This window comes from Otolemur garnettii, unplaced genomic scaffold (genome assembly GCF_000181295.1).
Source record: "Otolemur garnettii isolate 467f Iridium unplaced genomic scaffold, OtoGar3 scaffold00121, whole genome shotgun sequence".
NCBI lineage: Eukaryota > Metazoa > Chordata > Mammalia > Primates > Galagidae > Otolemur > Otolemur garnettii.
This window is the reverse complement of record NW_003852516.1, coordinates 156,999-179,672: the sequence shown is the minus strand read 5'-3', so window position 1 is coordinate 179,672 and position 22,674 is coordinate 156,999. Positions and strand designations below refer to the sequence as shown.

The following is a 22,674-nucleotide window of genomic DNA, read 5'->3' as shown; positions in this document are numbered from 1 at the left end:
TCACAGCTCACAGCACCTCAAACTCTTGGGCTTAAGTGATTCTCTTGCCTCAGCCTCCCAAGTAGCTGGGACTACAGGTGCCCGCCGCAACACCTGACTGTTTTTCTGTTGCAGTCGTCATTGTTGCTTAGCTGGCCTGGGCTGGGTTTGAACCCACCAGCCTCTGTGTATGTGGCTGTCCCTGTAACCACTATGCTATGGAAGCCTAGCTGAGGGCATTTTTTTCTTTTTTAAATAAGGAGATAAAATATGACCTTCCTGAGACCTGGAAATGTTCTTTTCTTTCTTCTTCTTTCCCTTCATAGCCATGCATGATTTAGGTGAAAATTGTATTGAATTCTTCTGTAAAACTAATTTTGTAAGTTTATCTCATAATCCTTAGACCTAAATGTTTTAATTTTCATTAAATTGAAAATAAGGTAATTTATTAAAGCTCAGTATGACTAAGTTATGTTTTCTAGTAGTTATGTGCAATTCTATTTGGATAATTATCTTCCTTGATCACTGTTTCTGCCAGTGAATTTAGGTCCTCAGCGAGGCTGCCTTATTGTTAATAAGTTTGTTCTGCTATCCATACCTAACCCACTGGCTCAGCTGTCTGATCACTCTTATACCAAATTACATTTGTAATTTCATAGAGAACTTCATGATGTTCAAGTAGCTTACTCTTTTGTAATAATTATAAAGCTGTATGCAAAGTAGTATACAATAATAATAAAGATTTTCGTTTCCCTTTTTCCCTTGTGAAATTTAAAGTGTCTTTAGGTTTTGTATTTATATTTAAGATCTAAATAATTAAAATATTTAACAATAATAACTAATACTAGTTTGGTTAACCTTTTAAATACTTTTCAAGATTGGAGTGTCAGATTTCAAAGACTCCTTTGGTAGTCATATTAATTTCAAGTATTTACATTTACGTCATCTCAGAATTGTGGGTTAGTAGTCCGGATGTTTATTTTCTATTTTATAGAGAAAGAACTCTTAACACAGTTTTTCACTTGCATAGGTTTATATAGAATTTTAATAGAATCAAATCCATTGAATTCTAGGTCAGGGGTCTTTCTGTTTCTGACTTACGAACTTTTAAAAATAAGCAGATAATTGCTTTTTAAAAAATTGTTATGAGTCAGAACAGGTGTAGAATGAACAAGAGTTTGTATTTTAATTTATGTGATACATTGTTTCAGAAAGAATTTTAGTTTAGTAATGTAAAAATACATTTGCTCTTATATTTGTGGGATTTTTCAGGGTAATATGGATGAATAGCCACAGTTGTAGTATTTTATCTTCCGGTATATTTAAGGGAGGTAACATCATTATCTTGGTTTTGAATGTCATTTACCTAGCAGATTGTGCATTAGTTATTTGTACAGTAATTTCTTTCTTTTCAACAGAGTTTGGAGTGGATCTATAGGATTCCATCTAGCCTGGAAATTCTAATTTCTTTGTAGAAAATACTAAAACAGAAGCAATTTATAACCAGTGTCTCTTTTAGAGCCTGGAGAGTTAGAAGTAAGGATAAGGATGAGGTGATTGGGTAGGAGAACAATTAACTATTTTGAAAATTGTCATCAGAATATTGCTTTAGGAATATGGGGGCATTTTTTTTTTTTAATTAAGAAGATAAAAGCCGCAGCCTTTTAGTATGACTTGGATCACAAGTAGCTGCTTCAAGAAATTATCTGTTTTCATGCAGGCTCATCAAACTATGGCAGCTGAATTTGACCTACTGCCTAAAAAAGCTTTATGGAATATACCCATGCCCATTTATTTACATAGTGTCTATGGTTGTTTTGCCCTAAAATGGCTGGGTTGAGTGGTTTTAAAGTGTATTTTCCACATAGCCCTAATATGTTTACTGTCTGAACCTTTAAGAACAGTGTTGCCAGCCCTTACATTGATTCTATTAGCAGATAGGGAAGTTGAAACCTGTCAGAATCAGCTGTGCTTTTTCGGACTACCACTTTCCTTCTTACTCTCTCAACCAAGACTGACTGCCCCACTCCCACTCCGTTGAGTCACAGTTATTAATTAGGATGATAGTACCCTTTTTGCATGTTTGAACAGAAAAGATTAACCACTGTACTAGAGTTTTGTGATTGCATTTTTAGGTTAGATGGCAATTTCTAATCAAACGATTGGTAGATTTAAGTTTCAAGTTAGGTGAGATTTAAAATTTTTTCTCAAAACTTATTTTCTCAGAAATTAAAAAAGATGTTTGTCTTATTTATATTAGTGAATAGTTGTTAATTTTCTCTCTAGTTGTTGCAGAAACTACAGGCAGCTTATCTGGAGTCAGTATCACATCGGAACTAAATGAAGAACTGAATGATTTAATTCAGCGTTTTCATAATCAGCTTCGTGATTCACAGGTAACTTAATTATTTCATATAGTTGAGTTTAAAATCACATTAATTAGAACAGTGGTTTTTAAGCATAAACATCACCTGCCATCATTATTAAGCAATGTAGGTTTCTGACCAGTAGGATCCCTACCTCCACAATTATGTCTCATAAATTTGGGGTGGGCGTCTCTCTATGTAATTTCAGTGTTGATGGTACAGGGACTGTATTTTGAGAAATTAGAGGAAAGTCTTGTTTCAAGTGAAGTCATTGGTGAAATTGTCTCTATGTATGCTACTAGATAACATTCTTTTTCCTCTAAAAGATTGTCACAACCTTTAAGACTTAGATTTAAATCTGTATCTTTATGATACTTTACTAACAATTTTTTTTTTTTTTTTTGAGACAGTTTCACTATATTGCCCTTGGTAGAGTACTGTGGTGTCATAGCTCACAGCAACCTCAAACTCTTGGGCTTAAGCGATTCTCTTGCCTCAGCCTCCCAAGTAGCTGGGACTATAAGCGCCTGGCTATTTTTTTGTTGCAGTTGTCATTGTTGTTTAGCTGGCCTAGGCTAGATTCAAACCTGCCACTCTCAGTGCATGTGGCCGACACCATAACCACTGTGCTATGGGCACCGAGCCAGCTAACAATTTTAAGAAAATTCTTAAGTGTGATTTGAGAGTTCATAAGTGTTATAATTCAATGAACAATGACATAAATGCAGATTTTCAATATGTGGGCTCTGGGTAAGAAAGGGTGAATTAATAACTCTCCAAGAGAAATAAGTATGATAGAAAATGGAGTGGCTTCTTGTCAGGGCCCAGCTTAGGCAGGTTCTGGACGCGGACCACTAAGCTACCTTGCTCAGGAACAGTTTCTCTTAGGTGCTTGAGGGCTATCTACTTTCGCTGGAGAGAGAGACAGTATCTTAGAGTAAAGCAGTCTTCTTAGAACAGATAGATCTTACACTTCAGCAGAGCTTGGTAATCTTCAGCAGAGAGATGCTGTGCTGGTGGTCTGGGCAGGAGAGGAGACAGAGTCAGAGTAAGTGGATCCGTGAGAGAATGTGCATGCTTCTTGATTGCCTTCTGCTCCAGCCTAATATAAGGCTGAGCTCGTGCTTCTCAATACCACAGGTATAGAGACTGCCAATTCACCAATGCTCTCATCTCGCGAGCTCACTCATGCTTGTTAGAACCAAATCTCTCTCCATGCCCTTTTCACCAAGGTGTTCCATTACAGGTATTTCTTACAACTCTCACTCCTCTTAGCCATAGGCTATACGGGCTGCTACATCTTCTGTCTCCTGTTTTCTTGCTGACCAAGTGAAATGTGGTCCAACCATTTTGGAGGAATATCTAGCAGTTTTTTTATAGTGATCCTCCCCTGGCCTATTACAGAGAAACTCCCAAATGTTCCCGAGTAGATAAATACGAGATTATTCGTGGCAGCATTGTGTTAATAGTGAGACATCAGAAATAACCCAAATCTCCAGGAATAGGAAGAAGGATTAATGAATTATATGCATAGATTAAAATTTTGTATAGCAGTTACAATAAATGAACCAAAGCTAATGAATGACTAATGCAAGTTTAAAAGATATCACTTAATAAATACTTTAAAGTATGTAAATAATGTATATTTTCAATTGTAAAATAAAAACATGTATGAGAATGGTAGATGTCTAATGCCAGATTATGGTTATCTTTGGAGAAGGTAAAATATAGAACTTGAGCTAAATCTGTAACATTAATGTTTACCTTAAAAATAATTGATGCAAATATGGGAAAATGTTAAAATTTGACTAAGCAGAATGGGAGGTATTCATTATATAATTCCCCAAGCCTTAGTGGATTCTTGAAATGTTTCTTTTGCTCTCTTTTTTTTTTTTTCTTAAAATAGAAGCATAGGAGAGAAGTGATAGGAAAAATTGATAGGCTAAGAAGTTGAAGGTTATAGTGGTAGTACTCTGTACTAAGAGATATAAGAGAGAGAATGAGATTTTTGAAGGTTTTTTCTGTATAGCATATGCTCTTGTTACCAATTTAGATTGAGTAATGCTGTCTAGTGAATTCAAGACCACTGTTTGGTTTTATGTGTCTGTAAAACCATATACCCTCAGCCCTCTGTGTCTGTGGGTTCCATATCTGTGAATTCAACTGAGTAAAGGATAAAAGTATCTTTTGAGGAGAAACCTGATAAAAGTAACTGTGTAACAATTTAAAATACAAATTTAAAAAATATGGTATAAAAACTACATAGCATTTATATTAAATATTATAAGCAGTAGTCTAGAGATGATTCAAAAAGTGTATGGGAGGATGTGTATAGATTATATACAAATGCTATGCCATTTTGTGTGAGGGACTTGGGCTTTTGCTGATTTTGGTGTCCCAGGGGTCCTAGAAGCAATGCTTCATGGATAACTGGGGGATGACCATATGCATATGTTATAGTGGTATATCAGAAACTATTTAATTGGGGAATGAGAGGGGCATACACTTATACTCATCTCTGCAACCAAGGCAAATATTTCTCTTTTTATATTTAATATAAATATGTATTTTAAAAATGCGAATGCATCCTGCAATTGCCTTAGTCTTGTCTTGTCTTTTTCTTTTTAAAATAAGCCTGCAGCTGTTCCAGATAATAGAAGACAGGCAGAAAGTCTTTCATTAACGAGGGAGGTTTCCCAGGGCAGGAGTCCATCAGTTTCAGAACATTTACCTGATGAGAAAGTCCAACTTTTTAGCAAAATGAGAGTGCTACAGGAAAAGAAGCAAAAAATGGACAAATTGCTTGGAGAACTTCATACACTTCGAGATCAGCATCTAAATAATTCTTCTTGTAAGTAAATTTGATTCAGCAGTATGAGGTAGAGGATACGTAGTTGTCTATTTTAAATTGCACATGAACTTTATGCACATCCTGTATACTTGCTGTCACCTGATAGGTTACTAAGTATTTGATGAATGAATGAATATATGGTTTCTCAAGAAAATTATATTTGTGGGCAGATGAGACTTAAATATGAAAAGTTTTTAAGTATCAAGTTTTATATTATAAAAGTTAAATAGATACAAATCTGTTTTGTAATTCAGAAAATGGAAAGGATAAAGTTGGGCCTTGAAAAATTGGTAGATTTTAGGGCCAGGCCCAGTGGGTCATGCCTATAATCATAGTATTCTGGGAGGCTGAGCTGGATGGGTCTCCTAAGCTTAGGAGTTCAAGACCAGCCTAAGCAAATGTGAGACCCCATGTCCACTAAAAAAACAGAAAAACTATTCAGGTATTGTGGCCAGTGTCTATAGTCCCAGCTACTTGGGTAGCTGAGGCAAGAGGATCACTTGAACCCAGGGGTTTGAGGTTGCTGTGAGCTGTGATGCCATGGCACTCTACCAAGGGTGACAAAGTGAGACTCCATCTCAAAATAAATAAGTAAAAGCTCTGAAACACAGATAAAGAGTGTTTATACAAAAAAGAAAAAGAGATAAACTTATATAGTAACATAAGTTAGTGTAGAAAGTCTGCAACTTACAACTCATTAGAGTTGTACTTATTATTTAAAAATACATAAATAATCATCTGAGGTAGCAATGACTATAGAAACTATGTTTTCTGCTCCACAGATGTTATGCTCTGTCTCAATCTTTAATTACTATCTCAAGCATGTCACTCATCCAAATAGTAATAGGGGTTCAAGCTTTGGAAATTGGCGTCAGTAGGGGCAATTCTGAGTGTCATTCTACAGCGTTCTAGCCATTGTCTTGTTAAAGAAGGAACAGGTGTAAAAGCATCATCTCTGGAATCCTTGTTTCTTATTCTCTACTCATCTTTTCTGGCACCTCTAAAAGAACCTTACTGTTCTTTTCTTATACTCTTTGCTTTCCCCTGACTTCTGCTGGTCTCCTAATCTCAGTCCTTACCCTTTACAAAGAGATGGACACAAAGAAAAACTTAAAATTCAAAGGTTGTGCTTCAGGCTTTATGATCAGTTTTGCACACATGAAGAAAGTAACACTCTGTCTACTGATGACTCCTGAATGTCATTTTTCCCACCAGGAAACAATGTTAGAGCAGTAGCAAAACATAGAAGGAAGGGACTACTGGAAACCAGCTGTAATTGTGGCGTTAAACTGAATGACAAATAATAGTCATCCTTGTGAGAAAGATGCTGACAAATGACAACAGCTTTGAAATGGTAGGAGATAGAGCAGTGCGAAGATACTTAATCTTTATTCATTGCCCTTGACGGCATAAAGTATCTTTGTCTGAGGGTAAGAGAAATTAAGTAGAAAAGGAATTAAAATTTAGTTCAATGACTTGATGATTGATTTGCTGTCATTTAATTAGCACATTTTATTGCTGTTTAGTAGTTCATGGTGTGGATGTGGCACAGTCACTTTAACACTTTTGCTTTGTCTTCTGGAGCAGGAAAACTTCCTTCTTGGTGGCCAGATGTAATTTTAAGGGCCTATCTTAAGAATGGTTCATTACTTAAGGCTGCTATATGAGGATTAGAGATTGGGTAATGCACAGTTATGTACAGTGGCCCCATTTAACTTAACCTAGAGCCAAGTTATCTGAGTATTCCTCTAGTTACTTTTCTAAAGTAGAATTTTTTTTTTGAGACAGAGTCTCACTATGTCACCCTCAATAGATTGGTGGCATCACAGCTCACAGCAACCTCAAACTCTTAGGCAGGAGTCCTCAGACTTTTTAAATGGGGGCCAGTTCACTATCCCTCAGACCGTTGGAGGGCTGGACTGCAGGCCCTGGGAGGAGTCGGTTGCTAAGCAGGACAGGCAACGGCGGCAAAAACACCCAGCGGGCCGGATAAGTGTCCTAGGGGCCATAGTTTGAGGACACCTGCTCTTAGGCTTAAGCAGTTCTCTTGCCTCAGCCTCCCAAGTAGCTGGGACTACCAGCATCTGCCACAATACCTGTTTTTTTTTTTTTTGTAGTTGTCATTGTTTCTTGGCAGGCCTGGACCTGGTTCCAGCCCACCAGGCCTGGTGTTATATGGCTGGTGCCCTAGCCGTTGAGTACAGGCACTGAGCCTCCAAGGTAGAATTTCATAATTCTTATCAACTTTTACCTTATCTTTTTCTTTTCTTTCTGTTTTAACCCAGTGACTATAATGTAAAAATGGTAGACTCTTCTGCAAAAAAGAAGTAAAAATATGTCTTGTGTGCATTTTGATGTGTTTAGTTGTGGATTATACTAATAAACAAGTGGCCTGCATTTATTCATCCTTGGGTTTCTAAAATTTAAATATACAAAAATTAAGATATTAATGATTTTTGCCTTCTGTTTTTCTATAAGAAAACTGAATAAATGTTGCTTGATGTGATGTTTGTTTGTTTATGGTAACTGATAGTTTTTTCTTATTTTGTAGTTGTGCCTTCACCCTCTCCACATAGGAGTGTGGATCAGAGAAGTACAAGTTCAGCTCCCTCTGCTCCTGTAGGCTTGACGTCTGTTGTCAATGGAGAGTCTAACAGCCTCACATCGTCTGTTCCTTACCCTGCTGCTTCTCTAGTCTCTCAGAATGAGAATGAAAGTGAAGGACACCTAAATCCAACTGAAAAACTCCAGTAAAACTTTTTTTTATATTTGTTGTTTATATAGATTAGAATTAAATGATAGGGATAAATTCTGGGTTTTTTTTCCTTTGATGATGTTGAAAATTCTGACAAACTTGGATTTATTTACTATGATAAACATTTTTAAGTGGTAGGGTAGAAGTGTGTATGTTCTATGTGAATTATTTGAGCTGTCTAAGGGAAATGTGACATTATAACAGGCAATTGCTGGGAACTGACATTATATCCGTATTTTTCAACTAAAGGATCAGAAATAGTATTACAGTTAAAATATGTATATTTAAATGGTTTAGGATATAGGCTGTAGGGTCAGCCAGTCCTAAAATTGTTATCATACCATACTATGTCACTGTGGACAAATAATTTACCTTTACTACTCCTGTCTTTCTTCATCTTCAAAATAGGATAATATGTCTGTACACAATAAGTGTGTTTTAAGGATTAGAAAACTTAACAAACTTACTTGTTTTTTCTGGTAAACATATTTTGTACTATACGTCTTGCATGAGTAGACAAATTGAGACCCTTCATTAATGTTTAATATGTCTATATACCTGATTTGCCTGAGAGGTAGTATTATAAATTGAATAATAAGTTCACATTTCTGATACTTAAGAAACCTGGAAAGATTTTTGACATTACGAGTTTTCCACTGTTAACATTTATACCTGCTTTAAGTGAACAATTAAATTGAAATTAGTTTTCTTAAGCTTTTGTCCTTAACACAACATAAGAAAATAATATGGTGAGATTTTGAGTAAGCCATACTTGACGTTAAACTCATTACTTTATAGTAACACCCCTAAATAACTGACTAGCTCTAAGTTTTGTTGATGCTGGCTGCTGTTTTATGAAAGTAATGTATGTATGCTTTATTTTGCTACAGTGGGTCTTAATATACATTTTTTTGTTTACCAGGAAGTTAAATGAAGTTCGAAAGAGATTGAATGAGTTAAGAGAATTAGTTCATTATTATGAACAGACATCAGATATGATGACAGATGCTGTAAATGAAAACACGAAAGATGAAGAAACTGAAGAGTCAGAATACGATTCTGAGCATGAAAATTGTGAACCTGTCACTAACATTCGGTAATGTTTTTCCCACATATTTATCCTAACTTAATACTTTCAGTTGGAAAAAAATACCTCATTAGAGTGTTTACTATTTATATTTTCCTTATATTTTCTCTCGTGTCTACTTTTTTGGTCAGAATATTCATCCTTGCTCTGTAAAGAAAAACAAATAGGGAAGTATTGAGTAGAGTAGGCTAGTAAATTTGTTGTTTGTTAGATCAAATTCAAGTAAATCATAAGAAGCATCTAAATTAGAATTTTTCTATCTTTATTTTTAGGTGTAATTTGATTTTTCAGATGTTTTCGTTCTTAAATTTCCATCCACATGATACATATGCAGAAGTTAAGCAGGAGCTGATTGTTCAGAGTTTGAATTTAAATGGAATCGTGTTCTTAGTTTGGAATTATGTATCAGCAGTTTAACATTTTGATATATATTCTTTTTGTACCTTAATTACCTTCAGACTGTTTTCTTTCTTCTAGAAATCCACAGGTAGCTGCCACCTGGAATGAAGTAAATAGTAATAGCAATGCACAGTGTGCTTCTAATAATAGAGATGGGAGATCAGTTAACTCTAATTGTGAAATTAACAATAGATCTGCTGCCAATATAAGGACTCTAAACATGCCTCCTCCTTTAGGTATGATTGAATATATTCACAGATACTTTTGCCATATTATTCTTTGATTGGTATCCTTAAGTTTGTAAACTATTAGTGATTTCTATTATACATGTTTTCAGCAGATTGTTGCTATAATAGAGAAGGAGAACAGGGGATTCCTGTTGCACAAGGGGAAGATGATGAGGAAGAGGAGGAAGAGGCAGAGGAGGAAGGAGTTAGTGGAGCTTCATTGTCTAGTCATAGGAGCAGTCTGGTTGATGAGGCTCCAGAAGATGCTGAATTTGAACAAAAGATCAATAGACTTATGGCTGCAAAACAGAAACTTAGACAGTTACAAGATCTTGTTGCTATGGTACAGGTAAATATTGATTGGTTTTTTAAAAAAATTTGTAAAATAGTAGTCTTACTTATAAAGTAAAATGTGTGGTCTGATAATCATGTTGATGTAATTCTACTGGTACAAATTTATTATATACCAGCTTTAAATGCTTAGTGCTATATGTGCTATAATCAGATTAGCAAATTTTTTCTGTTAAGAGTGAGTTAATAAATTTTAGGCTTTGTGGGCCATGTATTCTCTGTTGTAACATCTCAATACAAGAGCAGCCGTAGATAATATGTCAACAAGTGAACATGACTTTGTGCCCCTGTAGCTTTGTGTAGCATTTACAAAAATGAGGGGTTATTTTGTTTTTGTGTATATGTGTGTGGGGTTTTTTTTTTTTTTTTTTTTTGGTTTTTTGGTTTTGTTTTTGCTAATGACTCTGGCTTTGTAGAACTTGTAATATCTCAGTGAAATAGATATTAAACAGATTAAAGAGGTGTTAATTGATGGTGCCCGTAGCTCAGTTGGCAGGGCGCTATCCACATACCCATCTAGGATGGTAGGTTTGAACCTGGCCCGGGCCTGCTAAGCAACAGTGACAACTGCAACCAAAAAATAGCTGGGCGTTGTGGCAGCTGCCTGTAGTCCCAGCTACTTGGGAAGCTGAGGCAAGAGAATCACTTAAGCCCATGAGTTTGAGGTTGCTGTGAGCTGTGATGTCATGGCACTCTACCCAGGGTGACAGCTTGAGACTCTGTCTCAAAAAAAAAAAAAAAAGAGTGTCAATTGCCCAAGATTATATGACTTTCCTAGCTAGCATTCAGACTGTCTGATACCACCATCTGAGGTCTTAACTCATTCGATGCAAAAGAAAAACCATATGCTGTCTTACTCAGTAAAGTCAAACAAGTATAGTTAGAACTATTAATCATAAATTTAAAAAAAGCAACCTACACATTTAAACATGTAATTACATAGCTGTTAACGCCTCTATACTATTAACTAATGTGGGCCGAAGACTGAGTTAGCTTTTTGTAGTTTACTAAACTATATATAATCTGTCTAGAGCAACAAAAATGATTTAACTTTTTTTTTCTCTCTTTAAAAAACATTATTTATTTCCTTTTTATTTCAATAGATTTAGGAGGTATGAATTTTTTTGTTACATGGATGACTTATACCATGCTGATCAGGGCTTTTAGCATACCCAACATGAGGATAGTGTACATTCTACCTGATAGGTAATTGTTTACGCCTTCCTTGACTCCTTCCCCTGCTTTTAGTTCCCAATGTCCATTGTTTAGCTCCCACTTCTATTTTTTTTTTTTTTTTTGAGACGGAGCCTCCAACTGTCCCCCTGGGTAGAGTGCCATGGCATCCCGCTCACAGCAACCTCCAACTCCTGGGCTCAAGCGAGTCTCCTGCCTCAGCCTCCCAAGTAGCTGGCACTACAGGCGCCTGCCACAACCCCTGGCCATTTTTTGGTTGCAGCCATGATTGTTGTTTGGCGGGCCCGGGCTGGGGATTCGAACCCACCACCTTAGGTGTATGTGGCTAGCGCCTTAGCCGCTTGAGCCACAGGCGCTGAGCCAGCTCCCACTTCTAATGTGAAAACACATGATATTTATTACTCCATTCCTGAGACACCTCAGGTTACTGGTCTCCAGGTCCAAAAAAAAAATGATTTAACTTTTCATTTTTCATCTTTTTCCATTATATATCCTTAGCCTTTGATGTAAGTACTATAGAAATATTTTAGAGATGCTTTCTAACTATTGAAATTTCTTCAGTTATGGGAAACCCAAAATTTCTAGTGTTCATGGTATGTTTCTATTAAGTTTTTTTTAGCTTATTTTAGGTTGAAAACATCATATAGTTAGGTATAAAACATTAAAATTTACCACATTTGTAAAGGTATGTAAAATGGTTTTTATTGTGAATGAAGAACTCGTTTTATTCTCAACTTCTTTGGAAATGCTACCTAATTTAAATTACTCAAATAAAAGATGAATATTCTCTTACTGTTCAGAAAAGTGCACACCATATTTTGCTGTGTATAATGTGCTTCTGTATATAATGCACACCCACGTTTTTAGCCCAGACTTTGAGAGAAATGCCTCTCGAGAAAGTGGCCAGCTCTTGGCACAGAGAGACACATCTGGGAAGGGCTAACGCTCCCCTGGTAAATGTGTAGATCTCACTGTCCTGCAGCAACATTTTCTGTGAAGGCTGCCCCTTCTCTCCCTCCTGGGAGCCCGTCCCTCTACATCACAGTGGGGGTGTGGCATTTGTGTTTTTCAAGAATTTATATAAAGAAATAAAATTATGATGTTAGAGTTCATGTACATTTTAATTTTAATGGACACTGTTTAATCACTCTCCAGAATGGCTATTACTTAATGTTCTAAATGGGGGTGTATGAGAGAACCCATTTCTCCATACCATTGATTATATTTTATTACATTGGTATAATATGACTTGTTTAGCCATTCTGGGTATTGTCTTTTTCCATATTTTCCCTGTTATAAGAGTTATTGGGAGGAAGAGGTTACAAAAACATGCATGCAAACACAGGTGTAAAGACATGTATGTAGAACACACATGTAATCATGTATACAGACACATTGTTTACTGCTTTAATTTTTTTATGTTGTATAAATTTTGTAGACTAGTGGTATTTACTAAGGCATGAATTAGATAATGTCTTTAGGTATCAAGATTATTTTAACATTATGATGCTGTTTTAGGATGATGATACAACTGAAGGAGTTATATCTGCCAATACTTCAAATTTGGAAGATTTCTACACAGCAGAAGAAGACACCAAACAAAATTCAAATAATACTAGAGGAAATGCCAGTAAAACACAGAAGGATGCTGGAGTAAATGAAAAGACAAGGTATGTTCAGCACTTGGCGTTCATTTAATAAAAGTTCAGTGTCTGTTATAGAGAAGGCATGTACTCAGGTAGGTAATGTATTATGTTGTGCTTAGTGCTGTCATCAGATTTTATAAGAGTATCTATGTCAACTTAATTATAGAGAGAAATTTTATGAAGCTAAACTACAGCAGCAACAGAAAGAGCTAAAACAATTACAGGAAGAAAGAAAGAAACTGATTGAGATTCAGGAGAAAATTCAAGCGTTGCAAAAGGCATGTCCTGATCTACAGGTAATTATGATATTTATTTCTTTGCATTTGTCTGAAAAAAGGTATTTAAAACCTAATGTTGGCTCGGCGCCTATGGCTCAAGTGGCTAAGGCGCCAGCCACATATAACTAAGATGGTGAGTTCGAATCCAGCCTGGGCCTGCCCAAACAACAATGATGGCTGCAACCAAAAAATAGCCAGGCATTGTGGCGGGCGCCTGTGGTCCCAGCTACTTGGAAGGTGGAGGCAGGAGACTCTCTTGAGCCCAGGAGTTGGAGGTTGCTGTTAACTGTGATGCTACAGCACTCTACCCAAGGGGACAGCTTGAGGCTCGGTCTCAAAAAAAGAAAACCTAATATTAGGCTCAGGGAATGTAGCTCAAGCGGCTAGGGTGCCATACACCAGAGGTGGGGTGTTCATATCCAGCCTGGGCCTGCCAAACAACAGTGACAACTACAGCCAAAAAATAGCTGGGTGGTGTGGCGGGCACCTGTAGTCCTAGCCACTTGAGAGGCTGAGGCAAGAGAATAGCTGTCAATTCTTAAACCTAAGAATTTAAGGTTGCTGTGAGCTGTGATGCCACAGCACTCTACCCAGGGCAACATAGTGAGACTCTGTCTCCAATAAAAGCCTCATGTCAACTGAAAATACTCTTTTTCTGGTGCTTAGGTGATAGATGTGTATGTATTAATTTGGTGATAAAGGATAAATAGATGTGAGTTGGGGATACACACCTACAATATGTAAGATGGCATAGGAATTGACTCTGATTATTTCCATTCCTTTACTTAAATTGGGCTAGGTAGCTATAGATTCAGAACATAAGTACTCATAACTATATATATGTGTATTAAAATACTCTGCTTTGAATGTTGCAATTATAGATCAACATTTCAATCTTTTACTGGCCTCAAATTACATAATAAAGGCTTTAAACCAGTGTGAGTTATCTAAGTAATTATGTATATTTTGAATATTATATATATATATGTATGTTATATACTTTTCCTTATTCAGTAATACCCTAATATATGGGTCTTTGAGATTGAACCGAGAATCTTTGACCATTTATCAGATAACGGATAATGATACAGGAAGAGATTAACAGTTCCTTTTGGTAATTTTCTTTTATAGATAATTTTTATAGATAATAGGTAATTTTCTTAATAGATACTGGTTAACTTTATCTTCAGTTAGATTTTGTTTTCAAAGAAAGAGAAACACATCAGTGTTGTGTGTTTCCAATTTTACTGTTTATTTTCTAGATTCTGGCCTTTCCCGCTTTAATCCTTTCTCCTTATCCCTAATCTAAATAATAGAGGAATTTGTGTTCTGTATAAAAGAATTTTGTTAATACATTTTATCCCTATTGTCCTTATTCTTCTGAGACTTACTGTTATCAACTAAGCCTGTATTTTCATCTTTGTTTTCTGATATCAGGTTATCTTTGTACAGTTGGGGTGTAGTTATAACATTAAATGCAGCACTAGAGCCCTCAAAAAGTAAAATAAGTACTTTTATGAAATTAATATAGTTGCTTTAATTCTTCATAATAGTTTCTTACCAATTCTTTTTTAGCTGTCAGCCACTAGTGTGGGTAATTGTCCCACAAAAAAATATGTGCCAGCTATTACTTCAACTCCAGCTGTTAATGAAAATGAGACTAGTACAAGCAAATCTGTTTTTGAGCCTGAAGATTCTTCTGTAGTGGATAATGAGGTATTCTAAATTGTACTAGTGGATAATGAGGTATTCTAAATTGTACTGTTTTTCCTGAATTGCTCGTAAAACACTTCTTTAAAAGGGAAACTGAATATCTGTAAAATATGTTTTTAAATGGTAGTCCATATTGTATCTTTTAGTTGGGGAAGCAAACTGTTTTTTTCTGAAAAGTAATTATTTTGGGATCTTTCAAAATATTTGTGCTCTTTATTAGTAAAATTTGGCAGAATTATATTTAGGGGGTGGTTGCAGCAAATAGTAATCACTTTAGTTAGAAAGACCTATTCTTTGGCATTTCACTTATATGTGATTTGTAGAAAACATCACAACTTTTTCTAAATTGTTTTTATTAAGAATTAAAGATTGCCTATTTTTTCTTATTGATTGCCAAAATATTATATTACATGGGTAAAAAAGATAGGAATAGAAAGTTTTGTTGATATTGACAATATTATTAGCCCATTATTCTCTAAGTCTACAACAAATCCTGTATTTACTTGACTAATTTTTAGTTGTGGTCAGAAATGAGAAGGCATGAAATGTTAAGGGAAGAGCTACGTCAGAGAAGAAAGCAGCTGGAAGCTCTGATGGCTGAACATCAGAGAAGGCAAGGTCTAGCTGAAACTACATCTCCAGTGGCTGTGTCTTTGAGAAGCAATGGATCAGAGAACCTGTGTACTCCTCAACAAAGTAGAACAGAAAAGTAAGAGAGCTCTGTAAATCACGTTATTTTTTAATGTCACCTACCTAGACAGCCTCATTTCCTCTCTATACCATGGCACATATCTGCTATTTCAGTGAGGCTAGTGTTTAGTGTCACTTTTGTGACTTAAATTAACTGAATCTAGATAGCTGCTTTCTGTTCTAACTTCTCCTACCATCACCATCTTTTGTTTTAAATACTGTGGCACTCAATTAGACAGGTGTTGCAGATTCCCTTAGATGTATAAACCTTAAATTGAACATATCTTTGTAAGGTTCCTAAGGATCCTAAAACATATAAAAATTTAGTTTTAGAAATTTAAGTTTGAAATTTTCATATTAGAATATTTTTGTAAGATCAGTTTATGTAGTATTCAGATGTAAATTTTGAAATTCAGATATACTTACAACCTTTTGGCAAGGAACATTGCAGCAAGGTTCACTTTCTTAGAAGAACTTTTCTACTGAGCACAGGATGGTGTCTAATGCCTTTAATCTCAGTGACTCGAGACACTGAGGTGGGAAGATTGATTGCTTGAAGTTAGGAATTTGAGACTAACCTGGACAATATAGCAAGACCCCATCTCTTAAAGAAAATTAAAGTTGTTGGATTTGCTTGTGGTTCCAGCTACTACTCCTACTTTTATCAGAATCCTTCCTTCATCCCGTAATGTTTCCATGACACTGAACACTAGTTTGTTTTTCTTTCTCACCTTTAACATTTACTCCATCTGACATATTTACCTTATTTATTTCTGTACATTCAACTCCACTTCTGGCTAAGAATTCCAATACTATGTTGAATAGAAGTGGGAGGGTGGGCATCTTTATCTTGCTCCTGGTATTAGACGAAAAGTTTTTCAACTTCTTATCATTGAGTATGATGTTAGCTGTGACTCTGTCATGTATGGTCCCCATTGTGTTGAGGTATATTCCTTCTATACCTGATTGGTTGAGAGTTTTTTTTTTTTTTTTTTTGAGACAGAGCCTCAAGCTGTCCCCCTGGGTAGAATGCCGTGGCATTACAGCTCACAGCAACCTCCAACTCCTGGGTTCAAGCGAGTCTCTTGCCTCCGCCTCCCAAGTAGCTGGGACCACAGGTGCCCACCACAACGCCCGGCTATTTTTTGGTTGCAGCCGTCATTGTTGTTTGGCGGGCCCGGGCTGGGGATTCGAACCCGCCACCTTAGGTGTATGTGGCTGGCGCCTTAGCCGGTTGAGCTACAGGCGCCGAGCCGGTTGAGAGTTTTTATAATGAAACAGTGTTGAAAGTCACACTTCTCTCCCGTGTTCTACACTAAATTCACTGCCTCCTGGACATTTCCCTTGGGATGCCTGACAAGCACTCCATAACCAGCTTCTTTCGCAATGAGCCCATATTTCTCTTGATTGAATATGTTCATATTCTCCCTCTACCTTTATCTGTAAAAAACAAAAGTAAAAATTGGTTGGGTATGCCTGTGGTCCCAGCTACTCAGTAGACTGAGGAAGGAGGATCCCTTCAGCATAGGACTTTGAGGCTGCGGTGAGATATGATTGTGCCACTTGCTGTGACAGAGCAAGACCTCAGCTCTTTAAAAAAAAAAAAAGAACTTTCTGTTGTGTGGAAAGTAAACTAAATATATTTTATATTACAGTAATAGCGTATCACCCATCTCATATAGTTATGAATAAATGAAATTTTATGTATAGACACGTGAATATGTATGTTTAGAACAATGTCTGCAGTGTCTGTCACATAGTAGATGGCTTTATATTTATCTTATCTCCACAATGACATTTATGTTTTATACTTACCAGAACAATGGCAACTTGGGGAGGTTCTACCCAGTGTGCACTAGATGAGGAAGGAGATGAAGATGGTTACCTCTCTGAAGGAATTGTTCGGACAGATGAAGAGGAGGAAGAAGAACAAGATGCCAGTTCCAATGATAACTTTTCTACATATCCTTCTAACAGTGTGACTCATAACTCCTATAATGTAAAGGAAGCTAAAAATAGGTTAGTTTCGGTGTTTCAATTTTTTGCTTGATATAGAATTTCAGGTCTTCCTGTCTGAGTAACACCAAGTAATTCGGTAGTTCTCCAGACCAACTTGGTATTCTATATAATTCATTTCAATAATGACACTACTCAAGAGTTAGTGTAGACTCTACAGGTTTGGGGCACAAAAATGGCCTTACTTAAGATTCCAATCTAAGGTAACTAATTTCCAGGGTACCCACACTTCTGTCCAGCTTAGCTGCAAATTTGGGAATTCATCGGACACTTAGTTTCAGGTTTGATAATTCACTAGAACAACTCACAAAACTTAGGAAAACACTTCTTTTTGTTTACCAATGATAAAGGATCCAACTTATGGACAACCAAAGGAAGAGGTATATTAGGAAAAATGGATGAGGTGGGGAGGTATGTAGAGCTTCTGTCCCTCTGTGGGTATACCACTCTTCCAGCACTTTGGTGTGTTGACCACTCTGAGAGCTCTTGGAACTCCATTAGTTTGAGGTGTCATTGCATAGGCATGATCAACTAAATCATTGGCCACTGTTGGTTAAGTTTAGTCTGTGGCCCCTTTCTCCTCCCTAGAGGTCAGGGGTCTGATGATCTAGTTGGTTTTTCTGGTGTTCACCACCTCCCTCCCATTATGAAGCTATCTAAGGTCCTCTAAGAATCACTTCATTAGCGTAAACAGGTCTGATCGAAAGGGCTTGTTATAAATAGCAAAAGACACTACCACTCAGGAAATTCTAAGGGTTTTAGGAATTCTGTATCAGGAACCAAGGACAAAAATCCAGATACTTATTTACTGTCTGACTAACACTAAGTAATTCGGTAGTGCATAAATTTTCAGTCAGACCTCAGTTTATGCTAATGAAGTAATCAGCTAGGCTGCAGTAGACCCTAGCTATACTGGATCAAGATTCATAAACTTTCATCTTCATTTTGTTTTGGAGAATTAAGCATAATTGACACATTGTACTTAGTGAAAAAGGTCTGTCAGCAAAGGTATTCATTCAGTTGTTATTTATAGCAGTGAAAAATATTTTCATTAGTAAAAGATGGTAAAGTAGCTATAGTCTCACTCAGTGAAATGTTATGGCTAAACTTAATGAAGAATGGGAAAAAATGCTTGTTATATAATAAATATTTTCATTTTGTAGAATACAAAATTATTTGGATACTTTTGTATAAATACATAAATGAAAAAGACAGGAAAGTAATTAAAAATGATAATTGTACTAGGGTAGAAATCTAGAATTTTCCCCTTCTCTGTTTTTCATACCTTATAAGTCCTTTGAGCTTTTTTTTTTTTTTTTTTTTGGAGATAGAATCTCACTATATTGCCCTTGGTATAGAGTCATGGCGTTATAGCTCACAGTAACCTCAAACTCTTGGGCTTAAGTGATTCTTTTGCCTTAGCCTCCCAAGTAGCTGAGAGTACAGGCGCCCGCCACAACACCCTGCTAATTTTTTTTTTTTATTATTATTGTAGTTGTTGTCATTTGGCAGGCCAGGGCCAGGTTTGAACCTGCCAACCCCCATGTATGTGGCCGGTGCCCTAGCCACTGAGCTATAGGTACAGAGCCAAGTCTTTTGAACTCAAAAGAGAATATTGAGGCCCCAGGCAGTGGCTCATACCTATAATCTCAGCACTGTGGAGAGGCCTAGGTGGGAGGATCACTAGAGGCCAAAAGTTTGAGATTAACCTGGGCAAATCAGATCCCCATTGGTGCAAAAAACAAACAAAAAAATTAGGTAGTCATGGTGACTCATCCTACACAGCTACTTGGGAGGCTGAGGTCGGAGGATTGCCTGAGGTTATAGTGAACTATAATGATGTCACTGTATACCAACTGGGGCAAGAGAGGGAGACCCCATTTCTTAAGAGAAGAATAATGGTCCATAGACTAACATATCAGGGCTTATTGCCATATTTTAAAAATCAAATTATTACATCTGATAACTTAATGCTTTAAATCTTCTGTTAGGTGGAAGAACAATCGCCATTTTTCAACAGATGAAAATTATCGTCCTTTAGCTAAGACAAGGCAACAGAACATCAGCATGCAGAGGCAAGAAAACCTTCGCTGGATGTCAGAGCTCTCTTATGTAGAAGAGAAAGAACAATGGCAAGAACAAATCAGTCAGCTAAGGAAGCAGCTTGACTTCAGTGTCAATATTTGTCAGACTTTGATGCAAGACCAGCAGGTAAAATTTAGTATGAAAATAAATGTTTCTTTTATCTTCATTGCTTTTGAAGCAATACAAAGTTTTCTCAAGTTGTAACTATTAAAAATTTTTTTTTAATAGACTTTGTCTTGTCTTCTACAAACTCTTCTCACGGGTCCTTACAGTGTTATGCCCAGCAATGTAGCGTCTCCTCAAGTACACCTTATCATGCACCAGTTGAACCAGTGCTATACTCAGCTAACATGGCAACAGAATAACGTTCAGAGGTAATCTCTTTCCTAGAAGTATTGAGACTGTACAGTAAAAGCTAAACTTGAGTGAAGGTTTTACAGTTATCTTCTGAGAGAAGGGGATCAACCAAATTGCATATTTGGATATTCTCTATCACCTGAGAATTTTATAAGTGGTAATTTGCTTAATGTTTCTTTTTATTTAATATTGTGGACTTTTGCTTGTTAAAAGTTTGTATTATTATACAAACTTGTATAATGTATGGTATGTGGATTATACACAATAAAGCTATAAACAAGCAAAAATTGAGTTTCTTACAGTTATACCAGCTTTCTGGTAGAAGTGCTAAGTTTAGTTCTTGTTTCACAGGCGAGGTTATTGAACTAAGCCTGTAGAGCAAGCAGGTATTGTAGTGTCAGAGTAAGTCTGTTCTGTGTGCTATTGAATCATTTCTTATGTACATTCTTTCTGTTCTTTATATATGTACGTCACTATGAGAGTTTTGAGACAGATTGTGTTATGATTTATTATTTCACTTTGAAGAAACACAGTCGACAGCATACTTTCTCATTCACTGCAGCAAGTTTCAGCTTGCTTGGCTTATTGGTGTTGCTGGGAGGGCTTCATTTGTTTCTTGATTTTTGTGTATCTCAAAACTTTAGCATTGACCTACATAGATGGTAATATAACTGACTTTTTGTTTATTGACAACCTAAATTTTTACAGGTTGAAACAAATGCTAAATGAACTTATGCACCAGCAAAGTCGGTGTTCAGAAAAACCTGGAAGCAAGGAAAGAGGCAGTAGTGGATCACACCCTCCTTCTCCCAGTTTATTTTGTCCTTTCAGCTTTCCAACACAGCCTGTAAATCTGTTTAATCTACCTGGATTTACTAACTTTACATCATTTGTACCAGGTAGGTGACTAAAAACCTACAGAAAAAATACATACAAGTGTTTGGGAATGTAATTTGTCTATTGTGTGGATTTATAACGTTTTCTTTTGGAATCTTAGAATCTGTTTGCAAAGAAATTTACAAACTTTTCTACATTGTTTCTTTGAAATAAAAATTTAATCTTAATAATATGGTTGTGAAAAAGTTAAATATGCTACTTAGGAATGCTTCCTTCACCAGAGGAAAAAGAACTGACTTATCCCCCAGTGGCTGCTGTACACTAGGACATTGTGTGAAACATGAGGAAAGTAAAGATGAATGAGACATCCAACAAAGAAAGAAAATTACAGACCAATATCATTAATGAATATCAATGCAAAAATATTCCATAAGATCTTAGCAAACAGGATTCAACAACACATCATAAAAATTATACAGCATGATCAAGTTGGTTTTATTCCAGCATTACAGGTTTGGTTCAACATATGCAAATCTATAAATATACATCACATCAATAAAATTAAAAATAAAGACCATATGATTCTCTCAATTGATGCAGAGAAAGCCTTTGATAATATCCAGCATCCTTTCATGATCAGAATTTTTAAGAAAATAGGCATAGAAGGAACATTTCTTAAACTGATAGAGGCCATCTACAGCAAACCCACAGCCACTATCATATTGAATGGTGTAAAATCGAAAACATTTCCACTCAGATCAGGAATGAGGCAGGGATGCCCACTGTCGCCACTGCTATTCAACACAGTAATGAAAGTCTTAGCCATTGCAGTCAGGCAAGAGGTGATCAGGGGTATCCAAATAAGGTCAGAGGAGATCAAACTCTCACTCTTTGCTGATGACATGATCCTATACCTGGAAAATCCCAGGGACTCAACCTCAAAACTCTTAGATGTGATCAAAGAATACAGCAGTGTCTCAGGATACAAAATCAATACTTAATAAGTTAGTAGCTTTTATATATGCCAACAGTAGTCAAGCTGAAAAAACAAGGACTCTATTCCTTTTACAATAGTGCCAAAGAAGATGAAATATCTGGGAATTTAACTAATGAAGGACATGAAAGATCTCTATAAAGAGAACTATGAAACTCTGAGAAAAGAAATAGCTGAAGATGTTAACAAATGGAAAAACATACCATGAGCATGGTATGATGCATGGCTGGGAAGAACTAACATTGTTAAAATGTCCATACTACTACCCAAAGCAATCTACAGATTGCTTACTTATTTGGATATCCTTGATCAATGCAATCCCTGTTAAAGCACCATTGTTATACTTTAAAGAAATTGAAAAAATAGTACTTAATTTTATATGGAATCAGAAAAAACCTCGAATAGCAAATGCATTACTCAGAAATAAGAACAAATCAGGAGGTATCACATTACCAGATTTCAGGCTATAGTATAAATCTATAGTGATCAAAACAGCATGGTACTGGCACAAAAATAGAGCGGTAGATTTATGGAATAGAATAGAGAACCAAGAGATGAACCCAGCTACTTATCATCATTTGATCTTTGACAAGCCTATCAAAAATACTCAGTGGGGGAAAGACTCCCTATTTAGCAAATGGTGCTTGATGAACTGGCTGGTGACCTATAGAAAACAGAAACTGGACCCCCACCTTTCACCATTAACAAAAATTGATTCTTACTGGATAAAAGACTTAAATTTAAGACATGAAACTATAAAAACACTAGAAGAGAGTATAGGGAAAACACTTGAAGAAATTGGTCTGGGAGAATATTTTATGAGGAGGATCCCCTGGGCAATTGAAGCAA

General features: G+C 36.2%; 1 protein-coding gene across 1 annotated transcript in view; it reads left to right on the top strand.

The window, feature by feature from the left end:
- Positions 1-22,674, top strand: part of PCM1 (pericentriolar material 1) — an 86,807-nt gene that overhangs the window by 24,256 nt on the left and 39,877 nt on the right. The window contains exons 9-22 of the mRNA XM_023517776.1: positions 2,266-2,375; positions 4,980-5,196; positions 7,748-7,946; positions 8,874-9,047; positions 9,516-9,673; positions 9,775-10,013; positions 12,728-12,879; positions 13,022-13,151; positions 14,709-14,849; positions 15,365-15,555; positions 17,355-17,555; positions 19,544-19,763; positions 19,866-20,011; positions 20,703-20,893. Coding sequence (XP_023373544.1) covers positions 2,266-2,375; positions 4,980-5,196; positions 7,748-7,946; positions 8,874-9,047; positions 9,516-9,673; positions 9,775-10,013; positions 12,728-12,879; positions 13,022-13,151; positions 14,709-14,849; positions 15,365-15,555; positions 17,355-17,555; positions 19,544-19,763; positions 19,866-20,011; positions 20,703-20,893 — 2,469 coding nt within the window. The remainder of the gene's footprint in view (positions 1-2,265; positions 2,376-4,979; positions 5,197-7,747; positions 7,947-8,873; positions 9,048-9,515; positions 9,674-9,774; positions 10,014-12,727; positions 12,880-13,021; positions 13,152-14,708; positions 14,850-15,364; positions 15,556-17,354; positions 17,556-19,543; positions 19,764-19,865; positions 20,012-20,702; positions 20,894-22,674) is intronic.